The sequence below is a fragment of the Rattus norvegicus genome, chromosome 11, assembly GCF_036323735.1.
Source record: "Rattus norvegicus strain BN/NHsdMcwi chromosome 11, GRCr8, whole genome shotgun sequence".
Classification (NCBI taxonomy): Eukaryota; Metazoa; Chordata; class Mammalia; order Rodentia; family Muridae; genus Rattus; species Rattus norvegicus.
The window spans coordinates 41,876,098-41,896,541 of NC_086029.1; the positions used below are offsets into that span (position 1 = coordinate 41,876,098).

General features: G+C 38.8%; 3 protein-coding genes and 1 pseudogene across 3 annotated transcripts; all 4 read left to right on the plus strand.

Annotated features, from left to right (window-relative positions):
* The first annotated feature begins 1,901 nt into the window (after window positions 1-1,901).
* On the plus strand, window positions 1,902-2,096 carry LOC102551168 (keratin-associated protein 20-2-like). Its single transcript, XM_006248120.4, has one exon. The coding sequence runs from the start codon at window positions 1,902-1,904 to the stop codon at window positions 2,094-2,096; it is 195 nt and encodes a 64-aa protein (XP_006248182.1).
* A 1,211-nt stretch (window positions 2,097-3,307) lies between these two features.
* On the plus strand, window positions 3,308-3,458 carry LOC120095791 (U2 spliceosomal RNA; annotated as a pseudogene).
* Window positions 3,459-9,698: 6,240 nt separating this feature from the next.
* Window positions 9,699-9,878, plus strand: LOC102551201 (keratin-associated protein 20-2-like). The gene has a single exon (XM_008768609.3). The coding sequence runs from the start codon at window positions 9,699-9,701 to the stop codon at window positions 9,876-9,878; it is 180 nt and encodes a 59-aa protein (XP_008766831.1).
* A 6,555-nt stretch (window positions 9,879-16,433) lies between these two features.
* On the plus strand, window positions 16,434-16,619 carry LOC102551304 (keratin-associated protein 20-2-like). The gene has a single exon (XM_006248096.4). It carries the CDS (start codon window positions 16,434-16,436, stop codon window positions 16,617-16,619), a length of 186 nt encoding a protein of 61 aa, XP_006248158.1.
* The last annotated feature ends 3,825 nt before the right edge of the window (window positions 16,620-20,444 follow it).

The window sequence follows — 20,444 nt, forward strand, 5'->3', positions numbered from 1 at the left end:
GTCCTAACCACAGTGTCCTTTGCCTTACAGAAGCTTTGCAGTTTTATGAGATCCCATTTGTCGATTCTTGATCTTAGAGCATAAGCCATTGGTGTTTTGTTCAGGAAATTTTCTCCAGTGCCCATGTGTTCCAGATGCTTCCCTAGTTTTTCTTCTATTAGTTTGAGTGTATCTGGTTTGATGTGGAGGTCCTTGATCCACTTGGACTTAAGCTTTGTACAGGGTGATAAGCTTGTGTCACTCTTCATTCTCCGTGCTGACCTCCAGTTGAACCAGCACCATTTGCTGAAAAGGCTATCTTTTTTCCATTTGATGGTTTTGGCTCCTTTGTCAAAAATCAAGTGCCCATAGGTGTGTGGGTTCATTTCTGGGTCTTCAATTCTATTCCATTGGTCTATCTGTCTGTCTCTGTACCAATACCATGCAGTTTTTATCACTATTGCTCTGTAATACTGCTTGAGTTCAGGGATAGTGATTCCCCCTGAAGTCCTTTTATTGTTGAGGATAGTTTTAGCTATCCTGGGTTTTTTGTTATTCCAGATGAATCTGCAAATTGTTCTGTCTAACTCTTTGAAGAACTGGATTGGTATTTTGATGGGGATTGCATTGAATCTGTAGATCGCTTTTTGTAAAATGGCCATTTTTACTATATTAATCCTGCCAATCCATGAGCATAAGAGATCTTTCCATCTTCGGAGGACTTCTTCAATTTCTTTCTTCAGAGTCTTGAGGTTCTTATTGTACAAATCTTTTACTTGCTTGGTTAAAGTCACACCAAGGTACTTTATATTATTTGGGTCTATTATGAAGGGTGTCGTTTCCCTAATTTCTTTCTCGGCTTCTTTCTCTTTTGTGTAGAGGAAGGCTACTGATTTATTTGAGTTAATTTTATACCCAGCCACTTTGCTGAAGTTGTTTATCAGCTTTAATAGTTCTCTGGTGGAACTTTTGGGATCACTTAACTATACTATCATATCTTCTGCAAATAGTGATATTTTGACTTCTTCTTTTCCGATCTGTATCCCTTTGACCTCCTTTTGTTGTCTGATTGCTCTGGCTAGAACTTCAAGAACTATATTGAATAAGTAGGGAGAGAGTGGGCAGTCTTATCTAGTCCCTGATTTTAGTGGGATTGCTTCAAGTTTCTTTCCATTTAGTTTAATGTTAGCAACTGGTTTGCTGTATATGGCTTTTACTATGTTTAGGTATGGGCCTTGAATTCCTATTCTTTCCAGGACTTTTATCATGAAGGGGTGTTGAATTTTGTCAAATGCTTTCTCAGCATCTAATGAAATGATCATGTGGTTCTGTTCTTTCAGTTTGTTTATATAATGGATCACGTTGATGGTTTTCCGTATATTAAACCATCCCTGCATGCCTGGGATGAAGCCTACTTGATCATGGTGGATGATTGTTTTGATGTGCTCTTGGATTCGGTTTGCCAGAATTTTATTGGAGACTCAGAAAATTTAAACTGTGTGATTTATCCTAAATCAGCACAATAGTACACAAGGGCCTCCGTCCCATAGAATATTGAAAAGCAAACAAATACTAAAAGCAGAAAAATATTTTTCTGATTTGTATTGTACCACAGACTGCATTTATAAATACTTAAGTTAAATATAGATTGAGACAAGCTTGAAAATTGAGTCGGAATTTCATGTTGGAGCTCTATAATTTGACTTTGGGAGCCTGACAGAAGAGCATAATAATCTCAGTTATGCAGCCTCATCTTTCCAGTAAATCATGAAACCCATTACGTCCTCTGAAGCACAGTGCTGATACTTGTCATGCTTCAATGCCTGTGGTTTCCCCAACAACAACGCAGGTGTATAAAAGGCCTTTGACAGATGGTGACACCCAGACTCAAAGAACCTACTGACTGTCTATATCTGAACATCATGTGCTACTACGGCAGCTACTATGGAGGCCTGGGCTATGGCTATGGTGGCCTAGGCTGTGGCTATGGTTGTGGCTGTGGCTGTGGCTATGGCTGTGGCTATGGCTGTGGCTATGGCTGTGGCTATGGTGGCTATGGTTATGGCTGTTGCCGCCCACTGTGCTGTAGAAGATACTGGTCCTGTGGCATCTATTGAAGAATTTCTTCAGCTGCTCACACCAACTTTCTTCACATCAGAAGTTCTTAAATAACTTCATAAATTCCAACCTTGCACGAAACTATTTGAAGAGGAATAAATAAAGTACAACATGCTCACCTGATTCCCCATCTTCAGTTTCACTGCATGAATATTTGCAGAAAAGCCACTTACATCATGATGACATAAAAAATGTGATCCACTTCCATTCTTAACTTTTCTATGAACATATATGTTTTAAAATAAAGTATGTCGTTGGGGATTTAGCTCAGTGGTAGGGCGCTTGCCTAGCAAGCGCAAGGCCCTGGGTTCGGTCCCCAGCTCCGAAAAAAAAAAAAAAACGTAATAAAATAAACTATGTCTTTAAAATATTTTCCTATAGTTTTCCTACATGTGGAATGGATGTTTACGTATTCATACCTGTTTGGTGCACATGTGTGATTGTGTATAGAACATGGAAGAGGGTTTAAGGAGAAAGAGGGGGGTCCTTTTCAAATATTCCTCCATTGGTATACATTTTTACTATCTTCATATCGCTGCTATTGTTATGTCACAATAAATTCACAAGTGCAGTCATTTCTCTGAGATCAAATCCTTTCATCTGCTAGGAAAATGCTGAGAGCTATTACAAGTTAATTCTCTAAATATCTGGGGGAAAATATCCAAGGTGCCTTCTGTAGTGGGTGTCACCATGCACTTGTCCCTGTGAACTGGGTTCTCTTAACTTTACATGTCCCCTAACCCCCATCTTCTTTCTAACATCCATTTTACTGTCAACTGTAGAGAACAACCTCACTGTGACTATCAGATAGGATTTGAATATTCGGTCTTGGTCAGCTACAGATTTTCCTTTAACATGGTTATGATAACTCTCTAACAAATATAAAATCAATTTATTTTCTTTATACCTTTTATTTTCAGGTATCCCAATATATTTTGGTTACTGAATTCCTATTCTTTGTGTAGAATAGTGTGTAGATTTTCCTGCTCTGCAGAACTTTTTTAGATGGGCACAAGGAACTCTACTGTTTTGTTTTATTGCTTGTGATTTTGAACTCACATCCAAACATTTAATGAGAATTAGCAAAGAATCATTTGTATTCAGTTTTTGTTGTTTTAAGTTCTTGGTAAACTTTGTACACTTGTAATTTGATTGAATTAATGGTTTTGCCTTCCTCTTCTAAGAATAACCCCCTTTAGGCTTGACCAAAATCGCTTCTCAGCCTTTTGGCTAAGATCAAGTGTAGGCTTGACCAAAGATTTTTGTTTTTCTAATTTTTTCCTTAAACCTGTCAAGTCCAACTTATATTGGCTAAATCTTCTAGGATGGGTAGCTATCACCTGGAGTGTGGTAGACCTACCTAGGACCACACCAATAAAGAAGCTGACCAACACATACTAGCATCTATCAAAGACAAACAGCTCCTTAGTTAAAAGCAGGAATTCATTACCAACTTCCCACTTCATATTGGGATTTTGTTTTACTTTAGCTTGCTATTATAATTTTGGTGAATTCATACATTAAACTAGCCTGCTATGTCTGAAAAAACATGACCCTTTCAAATATTCTTAATATACTCTATCCTCTCTCTCTCTCTCTGTGTGTGTGTGTGTGTGTGTGTGTGTGAGAGAGAGAGAGAGAGAGAGAGAGAGAGAGAGAGAGAGAGAGAGAGAGAGAGAATCACGTGATCACGTGTGTACCCTGTTAGGGGCTGAGGATTCCATAGTCAATTCTGCACATTTAACCAGTTTGGATACGTATGATAATCATTATCTATTGCAAATATGCATGGCTCTGATCAAAGTTGAGGGGTATACCAATCTATGTGTATAACAATATCATTTAAAACTAGGCCCATTTAACAGAACTCTGTTCGTAGGTTCTACACATAGGGCCTATGGTAGGACCACAGGTGCTTTATCCAGTAATGATGGCCCGTATGGGTTGCATCTTCTAAAATTGAACCTAAATTCAATTAGAACAGAGCTGATGACAGCAACATTATTCACACCCCTATACAGCGGGGCACATGTGTCGACAGAACACCCATTTTTGTAGAACAGAGTTTTCAGAGATTTAAAACTGACAAATATTTTATCTTACAGCAGTGTGCCTAAAATTTGCAACACTAAGAAAACTCGCTAGTAGGGAATAATGAAGCTGCTTGCAAATGCTGCGGTGGGCTTCTCTCTCTCTCTCTCTCTCTCTCTCTCTCTCTCTCTCTCTCTCTCTCTCTCTGACTCTCTTCTCTCCCTGACCCTTTTCTTCCTCTCTCCCCTTCCTACCCCCCTTCTCCCCATGTGTTCCTGGGGGACCTCTCCTTTTCTTTCCCCCCCTCTCTCTGCCCCTTCTCCCTTCTCAACTCCCCTTCCCATGCCCTAAATTAACTGTATTCTTTACTAGACCCATCCTATGGCTGGTACCTCAGAGGGAAGGGATGCCTCAGCATGCCTCCCACTTTACCATAGTGCACTCTATAAAACATATCCTTGGCTTTTTAGAAAAACACAACATATATTTGATGATCCTTGTGAATATTGTAGTGGACCTTAATGTACAAAATATCCTGCAGCACATTTTCTGTTTGCAATTCCTTTAGCATACACCTACCATGGAACAGGAAGTTTAGACTTTTAAGTTTAGCTTTTAAATATACTGCCAACCATCTCAACTGCCAGCACACCACTTACTTACACCTTACTTTTATAGTTTACCCTACCAGCAACATATGAGGGTTCTGAGCTCTACATCTTCACCCCCACTGCCTTTTATTTTTTGTTTGTTAATTGTGTTCTTAATAGGCTTCTTGGTTTTCGAAGTTCCTGTTACTGCTTTATTTGGGAGTTTGTATTTCTTTTCTTGTCTACTCCTTTGTTTTTAAAGACTGGGCTTCACTCCATAACCTGAACTGGCTTTTTTTGGGATGGGAAGAAGCCTATTCTACAAAAGTGGAAACTGCCAACATAGTAGCAAAGACGCTTCTAGAAGACATACCCAGGCCACCTGTACACAGAAGGTGTTACAGTCTTTAACAGGCTGGAGAGGCAGCTCAGTGATTGTGGTACTCAGTCCTGATCATCAACTTGATTGGATCTAGTGTCACCTAGAACTAAATGTTGGGAACACCGTTCCCTCAACTGGGGTCACCAACTAAACAAAAAGAAGAAGCCAGCTGAGCTCCAGCATTCGTCTCTCTTCTCTACTGCTCAACTAGAGATACAATATGGGCGGCTGCCTCATGTTCCTGTCCCCGTGATTTCCTCATCATGATGGATTGTACCCCTCAAACTGTAGGCTAGAAATAAACCTTCCAACATGGGTTGGGTATTCTGTTGCAGCAATGGAAAAAGTCATGGAGGGATGGAGCACCTGTTAGTATGTGCAAGGCCCTGGCATTGATGCAGAGCCCCACAAAATACAAAACAACCATCTTTACCCTCTAAGCTTAGTGTCAGAGAGGAACTAAAAAATTCAAGTTTTCAGGAATGATGTTATGTAACTGTTTCTTTCAGTTCTGTTCATATTTCAGAAAAGTGCTGGATATATTTGTTATTGGAGAGTATGGACGGTTCAGAGACAAAACAATTTCATATTAAGTGCCCACAAGAATGATCATGTTGACAATAATCTTGCTCCTGGTTGTTCCTGGGGTATATTAGTTCATGCTGAGTACCTCCATAGCTTGTAAAAGCCCCTGAGGTCACATGTTGTGAGTCCTCTATGGACAAGGAGCAAAGCGTGGCCTTGGTGTTCTGTTTTGTTGGAGAGCAGAGTATAACTAGGCAAAGCACTGGAGACTGCCTGACTTCAGGTCTAGCTCTGCTGCCTAGCTATGTGATCTTGGTAAGTTACTTTCTTTATTTCAGTTTTTTTCTTCATTATACTAGACATGGATGCTACTAACTCACTAGGGAGTTACTATGAAGATTAAGTGAATTTAATATACATAAATTCTTTAAAATGGTATTGCGTGTGTTAGCAATGACTTATTATTATTATTGTCATTGTTGTTATTGTTTTACCAAAGAACAGTTGTGCAAGTCCTATAAGTTACACATTTTTAAAGATAATTTGAAGTTTTTTCTCATTAAAAATATATACTGATACAGGGTGGGAGATGGCTCAGCAGTTAAGAGCACTGGTTGTCCCTGCAAAGTACCTGGGTTTAGATCCCAGCACCCCTGTCACAACCATTTGTGGATATGATACACTCTTCTGGCCTTCTTGGGCACTGCACACACATTGTGCACATACATACTTGCAAATAAATACTAATATACATAAAAATAGAACTAAATAAATCTTTCATTAAAAAGTTACCAACACACAGATCTTAACTATACACAAATCTAATCAACTGACAAATTTTGGTAACTGTAAACAGCCCCTTCTTACCAGCACTTAAATAAAAATATAAAATGTGACTTTGAAAAAATAGAAAAAAGAAAATTCTGGGGGTGGACTTGAAGAAGGGGCAACATTTGTTTGCATTTGGTCAGAAGATAAAACAACACTGCCACTGGGGAAATTGGTGTGAAGGTTCCTGAAAAAATAAACTTAAAAAGAAACAAAAATAACTAGAAATAGATCTACCACATGACCCCACTCTGCAGTGCTTTCCCATATACACAAAGTTCTCTCTATCCTAATAGCATTGCTCATCTGTGATCATTGCTGCTCTACTCCGTATATCAAGGAAACAGAGACAGCACTGAGGTCCACTACATGTAAACGTGCCTTAAACCTGCATGAAACTTACACAATTGAACATAGCACAACTGTTAGGAAAAGAGAAACTGTGAAGATTGCAACTGAATGGATGAGTATATGAGTCCTAAAAGCCAAATAGCACAGATGTGGGTGTGAGCTTGGAATCTTCCTATGCGTGTTCCCTTTAGATCACCCTACATAAGGTTACAGAAGAGCTGTGGATTGATACTATGCTTACACCTTTTATTTAATAATTTAGGTATGGTTTCAGATACAGTGAGTTTCCTTGTATCTCCATACAGCAACTGTTTCGTTATATCATGATCACAATGATATTTTCTGAGCCACAGTATTTGTGGTTCAAAAGACTCTTAGTCCTAAAGAAATGTTAAGCATCTTTAGTCATAAGGGAAATGCAAATAAAAACAACCCTGATTTTCACCTCACACCAGTTAGAATGGCTAAGATCAAAAACTCCAGCAACAGCAGATGCTGGCGAGAATGTGAAAAAAGAGGAATACTCCTCCACTGTTGGTGGGATTGCAGACTGGTACAACCATTCTGGAAATCAGTCTGGAGGTTCCTCAGAAAATTGGACATTGAACTACCTGAGGACCCAGCTATACCTCTCTTGGGTATATACCCAAAAGATGCTCCAACATATAACAAAGACACGTGCTCCATTATGTACATAGCAGCCTTATTTATAATACCCAGAATCTGGAAACAACCAAGATGTCCTTCAAAAGAGGAATGGATACAGAAAATGTGTACAGAAAATGGATACATCTACACAATTGAATACTACTCAGCTATCAAAAACAATGACTTTATGAAATTCATAGGCAAATGGATGGAACTGGAAAATATCATCCTGAGTGAGGTAACCCAATCACAGAAAAACACACATGGTATGCACTCATTGATAAGTGGATATTAGCCCAAAGCTCGAATTACTCTATATGCACAGAACACATGAAACTCAAGAAGGATGACCAAAATGCGGATGCTTCACTCCTTCTTTAATAGGGGAACAAGAATACCCTTAGGAGGGGATAGAGAGGCAAAGTTTAGAACAGAGGCAGAAGGAACACCCATTCAGAGCCTGCCCCACATGTGGCCCATACACATACAGCCACCAAACTAGATAAGATGGATGAAACAAAGAACTGCAGGCTGACAAGAACCGGATGTAGATCTCTCCTGAGAGACAGTCAGAATATGGCGAATACATAGGCGAATGACAGCAGCAAACCACTGACCTGAGAACGGGACACCTGTTGAAGGAATCAGAGAAAGGATTGAAAGAGCTGAAGGGGTTTTAGACCCCATATGAACAACAATGTCAACCAACCAGAGCTTCCAGGGACTGAGCCACTACCCAAAGTCTATACATGGACTGACCCTGGGCTCCAACTGCATAGGTAGCAATGAATAGCCTAGTAAGGGAACCAGTGGAAGGGGAAGCCCTTGGTCCTGCCAAGGCTGGAACCCCAGTGAACGGAATTGTTAGGGGGAGGGCTGTAATGGGGGGAGGATTGGGAGGGGAACAGCCATATAGAACAGGAGGAGGAGGGGTTAAGGGGTTGTTGGCCTGGAAAGCGGAAAAGAGAATAACATTTGAAATGTAAAGAAGAAATACCCATAGTTTGGACACTGTAAAATCAAAGGAAAATCTCCTCAGACAATTGTCCAATAGCTATGCTAAACAATCTTGTCAACTAAGATTATTCCCTGTTTTAGAAATCCCTGACTAAATTGCCTAACTACATGTAATATATATATATATATATATATATATATATATATATATATATATGTGTGTGTGTGTGTGTGTGTGTGTGTATCCTTCCCTTCTTTTTGTTATTTTCAAAGGTGTTGTCTTTCAATAATGTTTTCTCATGTTTTATACCAATATTTCCTCTATCAGCTAATGAAATGAAACAGTGCACATGGCTTCTTTGTCTTCGTTAATGTGCCTATACAGTTGTGTTTGTTTCTTTCTTGGTTTATGTTTTTATAGGTCTATACTGGGAATCTCATCTGTTCATTTGGATTGCTGTGTATGCATATTCTGAAGCATATTCAGGTAACTTTTCAGAGAATTTCTGTGAGTAGGTATGGGTATATGAATGCCTATATGTCTGTCTGTCTATAAGAAGGTATGCATGCATGTATTATGCAACTTTGTGTTATATCCATGTGTGGCATAAGAACAAATGCATTTCGGTAGATGACAGTTGTGTATAGATGCAAAATGAGCACAGTGTTTCATGTTCTTTGCTCCCCCTACCAATGCTATTCCCATGAGATTGGTTATCTCAGGAAACATGAGACTAGGCTGATAATCATGTTGATCCTCTTGTATCCTCTTGCCGCTGCCGCCAGGATCAAATTAAGTATTTAATTGGCTACTACTACAAGAAGGTGACCAGGAGGAAGAGCAGAGATTGGGATATAATGTAAATAAATAAAAATAAATAAAATAACAAAAAGAAGGGAAAAAACCTTCAATTGTCAGATAATACAAGTCATCATACATTAAAAAGAAAACTATAAAATAATCTATGTCACCTGAAGGAATCATGTGCTATACTCTTTAAACTACATGAAGTTTAAACCTGAAAACCTGAAAATTGTATCTGATCCATTATTGATCATGAGATCCTGAGGTAGGAGCACAAGAATCTCAGCTATGCAGCATTGCCTGTCCTGTAATTCACAAGACTGGTGGTGATGTCTGCAGCACAGGGCAGAGACGTGTGACCCTATGATGCCTGTGGTTTCCCTGAACAACAATCCAGGTGTATAAAAGGCCCTTGGCAGGTGGTGACACCCAGACTCAAGGAGCCTACTGCCTGCCTTCCTCAGAACACTCCACTCCTGACACCATGTGCTACTACGGCAGCTACTACGGAGGCCTGGGCTATGGCCTGGGCTATGGCTATGGTGGCCTACGCTGTGGCTATGGCTGTGGCTATGGTGGCTATGGCTGTGGCTATGGTGGCTATGGTTATGGCTGCTGCCGCCCACTGTGCTGTAGAAGGTACTGGTCCTGTGGCTTCTACTGAGGAGATTCAGCAGCTGCTCACTCCAACATTCTTCATTTCAGATGCTCTTAAACATCTTCATCAATTCCAATCTTAATTTATATTATCTGAAGAATAATACATGAAACACAACATGCCCAGCCAATTCCTCTTCTTTCATTTGACTGCATGATATTTACAGCAAAAAGCTCTTTATTGTCATCATTAATACCTTGTAAAATGTGACCTACTTGTATTCTTCCTCATTCTGTGAATATATACATATGCTTTAAATAAAGTATTTCCTTAAATATAATTTTATTGTTTTTCTAAGTTTGTGATACATGTTTATGAATTTATAGCTGCTTGGTTGTAAATGTGTGGTGGTTTGAGGACAGATGTGATAGCATTAAATGATAAGGATGGAGAGCAAAAGAGGGGAGAAAGGGAAATTTTCTCTTAAATATTCTCTTATTGGTAGACATTTTCATTGTCTTTATATTTCTGCCATTGTGATGTCACTATGAATTTGGGGTTGCAGACATTTATCAGAGGTCAAATCCTTTTGTCTCAACTCTAATGTAGAGAACTAACAGAAGCAGTTCTCTGAATATCTTCCGATACTCAGTACCTTCTATAAAGAGAGTTACCATACACATTATCACTGTGTACAGACATCCTTTTACTTCACATGCTCTCTAACACCAACTCCATCTAATGTTGATTTTATTAATAACTATACAGAAAAATCTCATTGTGACTTTGACTTATAATTTTGAAAGTTAACCATTGGTAATATGTAGATTCCCTTCCTTTTTAATTAATCATTGTATTTATTTACATTCGAAATTTTCCCCTTCCTGGTCTCCCTTCCCAGAGTTCCTCACCCCATCCCCCTCCTCTTCACCCCTGAAAATGTACAGCCCCTGGTATTCCCCTTCCCTAGGGCATCAGGTCTCTACAGGACTAGGCACATCCTCTCCCACTGGGCCCAGACAATCCAGTCTGCCCTCTGCTACAAATGTGCCTGGGGCCACCGACCAGCCAAGGTATGGTCTTTGGTTGGTGGTTTAGTCTGATAACTCCCAGGGGTCCAGGTTAGTTCACACTGTTGGTCTTCCTATGGGATTGCTATCCCATTTAGTTCCATCAATCCTTCTCTTAAATGGGTCTCTGACCTCCATCCATCCAATGGTTAGCTCTCTGACCTCTGTCCAATGGTTAGCTCTAATTATCTCCATCTGTTTCAGTCAGCTGCTGGTAGAACCTCTCAGATGACAGCCATGCTAGGCTCCTGTCTGCAAGCACAATATAACAATGGTAATAAAGGCAGGCTTTGGTGCTCGACCATAGGATGATCCCAAGTCAGGCTGGTCAGCCATTCCTTCCGTCTATGCTCCATTTTGTCCCTGCATTTCTTTTAGACAGGAACAATTCTGGGTCAAAAAATTTGAAGGTGGGTTGGTGGCCCCATTCCTCCACTGGGGACCCTGCCCAACTACTGGAGGTGAACTGTTTAGGCTCCATCTCCCATTTTTGTGCATTTTGGCTAAGGTTACCTACATTGAGCCCTAAAGACTCTCACATCCCAGGTCTCTGGGACTTTCTAAAGGGTCCCCTACTCCTTACCTCCCCATCCCCCAACACTGAAAGCTGCATATTTCCATCCATTCTTGTGGCCATCTGAGATTTTCTCATGGCTCCCCCCATACCTCATCCTGTCCCCCTTTCCCCTCTTCATCTCCTCTTACCCAGGTCCCTTCCTCTCTCTGCCTCCTGTGATTATATTTTTTCCTCCCTCTAAGTGAGATTGAAGCACCCTCACTTGGGCCTTTCCTCTTGTTAAAATTCTTACAGTCTGGGGGTTGTATCATAAGTATTCTATAGTTCTTGGCTAATATTCATTTATCAGTGAGTACATACAATGCATGTCCTTTTGTTTCTGGGTTACCTAGCTCAGGATATTTTATAGTTTCATCCATTTGCCTGCAAATTCATGATGTCCTTATATTTAATAGCTAAATAGTATTCCATTGTGTAAATGAACCATATTTTCTGTATCCATTCTTCAGGAGAGGATGTCTGTGTAGCTTCGTTTCTGGGTATTACGGATAAGGCTGCTATGACTGTAGTGCAACATGTGTTTTTGTGGTATAATGGAGCAACTTTTGAGTACATGCCCAGGAGTGGCATAGCTGAATCTTCAGGTAGAACTATTTCCAGTTTTCTGAAAAAACCACCATTGATTTCTAGAGTGGTCGCACAAGATTGCAGTCCTATCAGCAATGGAAGAGTATTCTTCTTTCTCCATGTCCTGGCCAGCTTGTGCTGTCACTTGAGTTTTTGAGCTTAGACAATCTGATTGCTGTAAGGTGGAATCTCAGTGCCGTTTTAATTGGCATTTCCCTGATGACTAAGGATGTTGTATATTTCTTTACTTGCTTCTCTGCCATTCCTCTGTTGAGAATTCCCTGTATAGTTCTATAGCCTATTTGTAATTGGGTTTTTGGTTTTTGGGGGTCTAACTTCTTGAGTTCTTTATATATTTTGGTGAAAATTCTTTATTTTAGTAACAATTCTCTTTGTGGTGTACAGTTGTAGATATTTCCCATAAATATTGGTTTTTGACTTTGTATTCCTTGTTTAAAATATTGTTTGCATTGTCTTATTTTGTAGAACTATTTAGATGGGTACTAACATACACGTATTTCCTTTCTAATGTTTGAGCTTTTTAATCCAAATAACATCATTGACGAGAGTAAGCTAAGAATCATTTCCACTGTGTATTCTTTTACTTATTTGTTCTTATAGAACCTTACAGAATACATTTGGATAAAATTCATATGTTTCATATTCTCTTCTCAGACTCACCTAGTGTATGCCAACTTTGTATCCTCTTTGATATAACAATACCAGTCAGTAGCTTTGAAAACTGGTCTACTTAAAAGAATACTTGTAGTAGGATTTCCCCTTAAGGTCTATTAACAGGTTCTTGTTCCAGTAATGGGACTGAGTTACATCTGTCATCCAAGCTCAAATTCAATCACAAAGGTTCTTCCCAATTCATTACTGTTTCTTTTTAAGGTATCACATATATTAACAGTTTAAATATTTTTTAGCTCACAGAGTTCATATGTGTTAAAAATGATCCTCTAAGAGTGTGCACACTACTATTCAGCACTACAAAAACTATGCAACGAGGTAAAGCTTTGAGGTCAGGATAAGCTTGAGAGTTCCCCATGTTCTATATCTTCATCAAAAAAGTCTTATAGTCTTTTTCTAGAAGTAAACAATGGCATGGCAAGAACCTATAATAGTTAGAGGTTTATTGGCCCACTGGTCAAGAACTGTATCGTTTGCCCACTATAGGATAAGTTAATTTTGAATATTTGCTTTGATGTCAGTACCATCAGTATATATGCTTGCCTATATACACGAATGTCTCTAAATCCTACTGTACCTGCTTATCCATGATCATTGCTGCTCTATTCAAGAGATCCTTTAAGCAGGGACAGCCTATGTGTCCTCCTACAAATAAATGCACATTAAAACTGTGTTACGTTTACAAAATTGAGCATAGCGTAACTAATAGAAAAAGTGAAATTGTGAATGAATTTAAAACAGTGCTTTAATTGAGAACAAAAAGTCATGTGTCACCGATTTCGTGGCTGCGAGCTAGGAATCTTCACATATGTGGTCCCTTCAGAATACCCTATATAACATTAATAGAAGTTTTGTGGATTGTAATTTATGTTTATATTTTTTATTTAACATTTTATGTTTGATTTCAAATAGAAGCATTTTCCTGTAGCTATACATGCAACTAATCTGCTATATAATGATCACAACTATACCATTGACAATATTTGTGGTTCAAAAGAATTTCAAGTTGGACATTCTAAAATCAGAGCAAAATATCCTTATAAAGTTGTCCAATAGGTATGTTTATCATGAGGTCACCTCATTTACATAGATTATTCTCTGGGTCAATTTTCCTGACTAAATGCTTAACTACAAGTAGTTTATTGCATGTAACATATATTTTGGTAAATTTATGAAAAGTTCAAAGTGTAAATCTTTTCTCTTTCATTTTTCTAACTTCACACTAATTTTATTTCTATTTTTCATTAATTATTTTTATTCACTTAATATTCCAATTGCATCTCTCACCTATCCCCCAGATCCCCCTTGTCACATGCCTTCTCCCTTTTCCCATATCCCTCTCCTCTTCTCCTCTGAGAAGAGGCCTCCCATTGATATAAACCACCCTGGCACATCAAGTCACTGCAGGAGTTGGGACATCTTCTCCCACTGAGGCCAAACAAGGTGGTCCAGTTTGAGGAACAAGATTCTCATGCAGGCGACAGACTCAGGGAGAGTCCTCATTCCAGTTGTTGGGGGATCCATATGAAGACCAAGCTGCATATCTGCTACATATGTGGGGGTATCTAATCCAGTCCATGCTTGTTCTTTTGTTGGTGGATCAATCTCTGGTAGGCCCCAAAGGTCCAGGTTAGTTGACAGTGTTGGTCTTCCTATAGAGTCCCATTCACCTTTGGGTCTCTCAATCCTTCCCCCAACTCTTCCACAAGAATCCCTAAATTTGTCTGTTTGCTGTAGCTACTGAGTGGATCCTCTCAAAGGACAGTTATGCTAGGCTCCTGTCTGCAAGCATAACAGTATCATTAGTAGTATCAGGGATTGATTCTTGTCCGTGCCCATAGTCTCAAGTTGGGTCAGTCATTGGTTGAGCATTCCCTCAATCTCTATTCCATCTTTGTCCCCGAATATCTTATACTGGGACACATTTCGTATCAAAGGTTGAGGGTGGATCGATGTCCTATCCCTCAACTGGGAGTCCTGCCTGGCTACAGGAGGTGTCTTCTTCAGGATCCATATTTCCCACTGCTATGAGTGTCAGCTACAGTCATCACCAAAGGCTCTCTGGAGCACCACCCCCAACACAGATCTCAGCCCATCCCCTCCCCCACTCACCACTTCCCTCTGATTTATTTTTCTCTCCTGCTCTCCTTACACCTGATCCTCCTGGTTTGCTCCCTTCCCCATCCCCTCTTTCACCCAGTCCAGTCCCTCCCTCAACCTATGATGTCTATTTCATTTTTCCTTCTGAGTGAGAGTCAAGCACCCTGCCTTGGGCACTCCTTGTTATTTGGGCTCTTTGAGTCTGTGTTCAGTTGAAAGCTCAAAGATTAAATCTTTCAAATATGTTTGTTCACCTTTCATACCAAAACTACTTCAATCAGCTACAAACTGAGACGAGGTGCAGGTGACTTCTTTGGACTCTCTTAAGGAGTCTACACATTTATCTTTGCATTTCTTTTTTAAAAGGCAATGCTGGAAATTTCATGTCAACATTCATGATTGGAGTATTTATATTCTGTAGCATATTCTAGCAATATTCCATAGGATTTGTATGTGTGTATACAATAGAATGTGTATATGGCTGTCTCCATATATATGGATAGGTAGGGAAGTAGGTATGTAGGTAGGTATGCAATTTTGTTTCATGTCTGTTTATGGTGTAAACACAAATGTATTTTAGTGGATGATGGATGTGTGTAGATGCCAAGTGAGTATATTGTGTCATGTCCTTTCTTCTATGAATCAATTTTGTTCCCAAGAGATTGGCTCTGTCACGGAATGTGGAGCTAGACTGACAATCAGTAAGTTATTGTAATCCTTTTCTATCCTACCCTCATAAAATTGGGGTGAAGGAATATGAATATGCTCAGATTTTTTTCATATGGGTCTGGGGATTTTTTTAGCTAATCTTCAGGCTTGCAAAGTAAGCCATCATCTCATCTACCTGGCCATTATTTAAACTCATAAAGTTATGTGTCTAAGGTTTCTCTGACGATCTAACTTGTCCACAATTAAATAGGAAGTATACAACCCTTAACTTGATTTTCCCACTCAAGCATAATACCCTCCAAAGTTTCACGTACAAGCCCTTCACATGACATTCAAAAGGAAACACATAATACATATAGATTGTCTATAAATGGTCTTAAATGTTCTGATGATTTTTAAAAGAAAGATGTAATACAACAAAATACTTAGGAACAAATCCAATCTCATCAACATAAAATGACAAATACCCAAAAGAAAAGAAAATAAACATAACCAATAATTAGCTTATCATTCATGAGAAAGACTCAAAAAGTTAAATCCTTACAAGATGATGCATTTAAAATAACACAACTTGTTTTGTTGGGTGATGAAATTCAACATATGTAAAAAAGAACACTACATAATGATCTATATCACCTGAGGGAATTATGTGCTGTGTTCTACATACTCCATGACCTGGAGACCTGAAAATTATACCAGATCCTTTATTGACCATGAGATCCTGAGAGAAGAGCACAAGAATCTCAGCTATGCAACATGGCCTGTCCTGTAACTCACAAGACTGGTGATGTATTCTGCAGCACAGGGCAGAGACATGTGACACTATGATGCCTGTGGTTTCCCTGAACAACAACCCAGCTGTATAAAAGGCTCTTGGCAGATGGTGACACCCAGACTCAAGGAACCTACTTCTTGTCTTCCTCGGAACACTCCACTCCTGACACCATGTGCTACTACGGCAGCTACTACGGAGGCCTGGGCTATGGCTATGGTGGCCTAGGCTGTGGCTATGGCTGTGGCTATGGCTGTGGCTATGGTGGCTATGGTGGCTATGGTAGCTATGGTAACTATGGTTATGGCTGTTGTCGCCCACTGTGCTGTAGAAGGTACTGGTCCTGTGGCTTCTACTGAGAAGATTCAGCAGCTGCTCACCCCAACTTTCTTCATTTCAGATGTCATTAAATATCTTCATAAATCCTAACCTTAATTTATAATCTCTGAGGAAGAATGCCTGAAACACAACATACCCACCCAATTTCTCTTCTTTTAATCTGACTGCAGGAATATCTTCAGCAAAACTCTTCATCCTCATCATAGTGCCTTATATAATGATCTGTTTGCATTCTTTCCCACTCTGTGAATATATGCATATGCTTTAAAATAAAGTATTCATTTAAAAATAACTTTTTCTAATTGTTTTACTAAATTTAAAGAGGTATATTTCTGAATTTATAGCTGTTTGGTTATAAATGTGTGTTGGTTTTAGGACAAACATGACAATACAAAAATGGAGAAGGAAAGGGAGCAAGAGAGTAGAGAGAAAATGTTCTATTTAAATTTTCTTCCACTGGTAGACATTTTTATTGTTTTTATATTTCTACTACTCTGACATCACAATGAATTTAGCAATTCAGATCTTCTTGAGAACCAAATCTTTTTGTCTGCAACTTAAATTTGGAGAACAAATACAAGAGAGGTCTTTAAGGACTTTGTAATCTCACAGTTCCACCTATGAATGCCATTATACACAATCTCCTCTGTAAAGGCTTTACTTTATTTAACATGTTCTCTCACACCCTTTTTCCTTCTAATAACCATTTCATTAATAGCTGTAAGGAACAATATCACTGTGACTTTAACTTACGGTTTTGAAAATTCATCTTTGGCCATCTGTAGATTTTCTTTAGAAAAATGATGGTTCTATAAATATTTTAATGTCAATTTTCTTCATGATTTTTATAAATATTTCACATGAACTTTATTTAACTTTCTGTTCTTTTGATAGAATAGTTTATGTATTATGTGGCTAGGCAGAATCATTTAGATGAGCAAAATCCAACCGTTCTTTTTTTATTATTATTTGAGTTTTTAATTTAAATCCAATTATTTATAAAAATGTGAGAAAACTTTTATATTATATATTTTTCTTAGTTATTAGAAAATTTCATGTAATATATTTAGATAAAATTTATATATTTTCCCTTATCTTCTCAAAAGCACCCACTATATGCCCTGTGTTATTTCCATCCTTTTTTTGTCCCTGAAACTCATCCAGTCCAATTTACAATGGCTATGTTCTCTACAAGGGGTAGCCATCTCCTAAGAGCATATTTGACCTACACAGAACCACACACCTAAGAAAACTGACTCTTCACTCCTAACAGCTACCAAATGCTAACAGCTCTTTAGCTAAGAGTAAGAATTTATGCCCACCTCTTGAAACCATGAAGAATAATTTCTGGCTTAAGCTTGCATAAACCTTGTGTGAGCTGACACCACTCTGTGAGTTCATATATGCAGCTGCCCACTGTGTCTGAACAACACTGTGTCCTGTACTCATCAGTTGTTCTCTCAAGTAGAGTACAACACCCTTAATTTGGGTACTTCAACCTCTGTGATAACCTCCACCTACTGCAACAAAGCATGCCTGCACTCAAAGTTGAATGGTTCACTAATCTAAGGATAAGTTATAACTTTAGAGAGACCATTTTGTATATTGTATTGATGCCTCACCTGTCAATTAAAAAGCATAGAATTTACAAATTAGGTAGGACATACAGGTGGAACATGCGGAGGAGAAAGAATTCTGGGAGAGAAGGAGGAGGGGAGAGGAGCCAGAAAAGAGGCGAGGATACAGACACATGGACACATGGTGCCTGAACACAGGAAATAAGCCACATGGCAAAATGTAGGTTAAAACAAATGGGTATCTTTGAGGAAATACTGGAACAAAAAGTGGGGCAGAGACTGAAGGAAAGGCTAGTCAGAGACTGCCCTACCTGGGGATCCATCCCATACGCATCCACCAAACCCAGTCACTATTGCTGATGCCAAGAAGTGCTTGCTGACAGGTGGATGATATGGATGTCTCCTAAGAAACTCTGCCAGAGCCTTACAGATACAGTTGAGGATGCTTTCAGCCAACCATCAGACTGATCATGGGGACCCCAATGGAAGAAATACAGAAAGAACAGAAAGAGCTAAAAGGGTAGCAGAGGAAGACATTGTCTGGCATCAATAGGAGGAGAAGCCGTTGGCCCTGTGAAAGCTCATTTACCCAGTGTAGAAGAATGCCAGGGTGTTGAGGTGGGAGTCGATAGGTGGGTGGGGAGCATCCTTACAGAAGCAGGTGGAGGATGAATGGGAGGGGATACTAGTGAAGGGGATAACATTTGAAATGTAAATATATAAAATATCCAATAAAAATAAAAAGTGGGTATTTTAGTTATGATCTAGTCATTTTAAATCCTAACTATATGGCTAAAGTATTTGTCAATATAATTTGCACCTTAGCCTTATTTCTGACAGCACATGGGACTGGGGAACAGAACTGCATCCTAACTTCAACTGATAACAATATCCTTAAAGGTTTTCTAAAATCTGTCTATTTATCAGAATACAAGTAATAGGCTTTCACTTAAGTCTATTTGCACGTCCCTGTTCAAATTTGTCTCCAGGCTGGTTACATCTGTCTTGTGAACTTAAATTTGATCAGAAAGGGTACAACACTCTAAGCTGTCCATGTTTCAGTTAGTGCTCTGAACATGTATTAATGGTACAGTCATATATTTTATTTCACAGAGTTCATAGGTAGTTAAAACTGATCATGTATTTTTTATCTTCCAATAGTGAACATACTACAATTCAGCACTATGAAAGCTACACAATGGGGGTGAAGCTTTGGGGTTAGAACAACCTTGAGTTCCCCATGTTCTGTGACTCAACTGTGACTTCGTCTGTCAACATCTTTATTAATAGAGACTTGAAGTCAAATCTCAGAGAATAAACAATAGCTTTGGCAATAGCATGTAATATTTAGAGGTCACTTGCTTAAATTTCCAAAAGAGGTAACACATTCTTGGCGCTGGAATTTTTGTTTGTTAGCCTGCTGTGTCTATTTTGAGTATGGCTGCTCCCGTGTAATATTGTTACTCTATATTAAATATACATGGAAGCTTCTGCAGTGACAAGCAGACTTCCATACCACAATATATGCTCCCAATTTTATCTTTCTTCACATTTCTATAAATAAAACTGTGTTTGTGCCAGACATAATGGTGCACATCTTTAATTCCAACACTAAGGAGGTAGAAGTAGGAGGAGTTCTGTGAGTTTGAGGCCAGCCTATTCTACAGGGCTAGTTACAAGACATTTGGGGCTGTATTACACAGAGAAACCCTGTCTCAAAAAAAGAAAAATAAGATAGACATGTAGAGAGAAAAAAAGAAAAAGGAAAGGACCAGTGTTATTTAGATAATGATCACTGATATCATTTGTGTATCTATGAACCCAAAGAATTTCAGATAGGACACTAAAATCAGAAGGAAATCATTTAATGAAATTGTCCAAAATCTATATTTACAATGGAGTCATCTTATTTCCATAGACATAACTCTATTACAGACTCCAACTTAAAATGCTAAGCCACAAAATGCTTTACTTCGTGCAAGTCATTTTTTGGCAAACTTGTCAAAATTTCAAAGTTGAAAATCTTTCATTGAAGTTTTTCACCTTTCATACCAATACTCTCTCCATCTGCTAAACAACAAAAAACAGTTTATGTGCCTGGTGTGATATTTTTCAGAGAGTACATAAAATTAGTTCTTCGTTGGTTTGTTTGTTTCTGTTTTGTTTTTGTTTTTGAGGGCAATATACTGGGGATGCCATCTAAAGTTTTGCATGTTATATATGCATATACTGGAGCATATTTTGGCAATTGTCCATAGGATTTCTGGA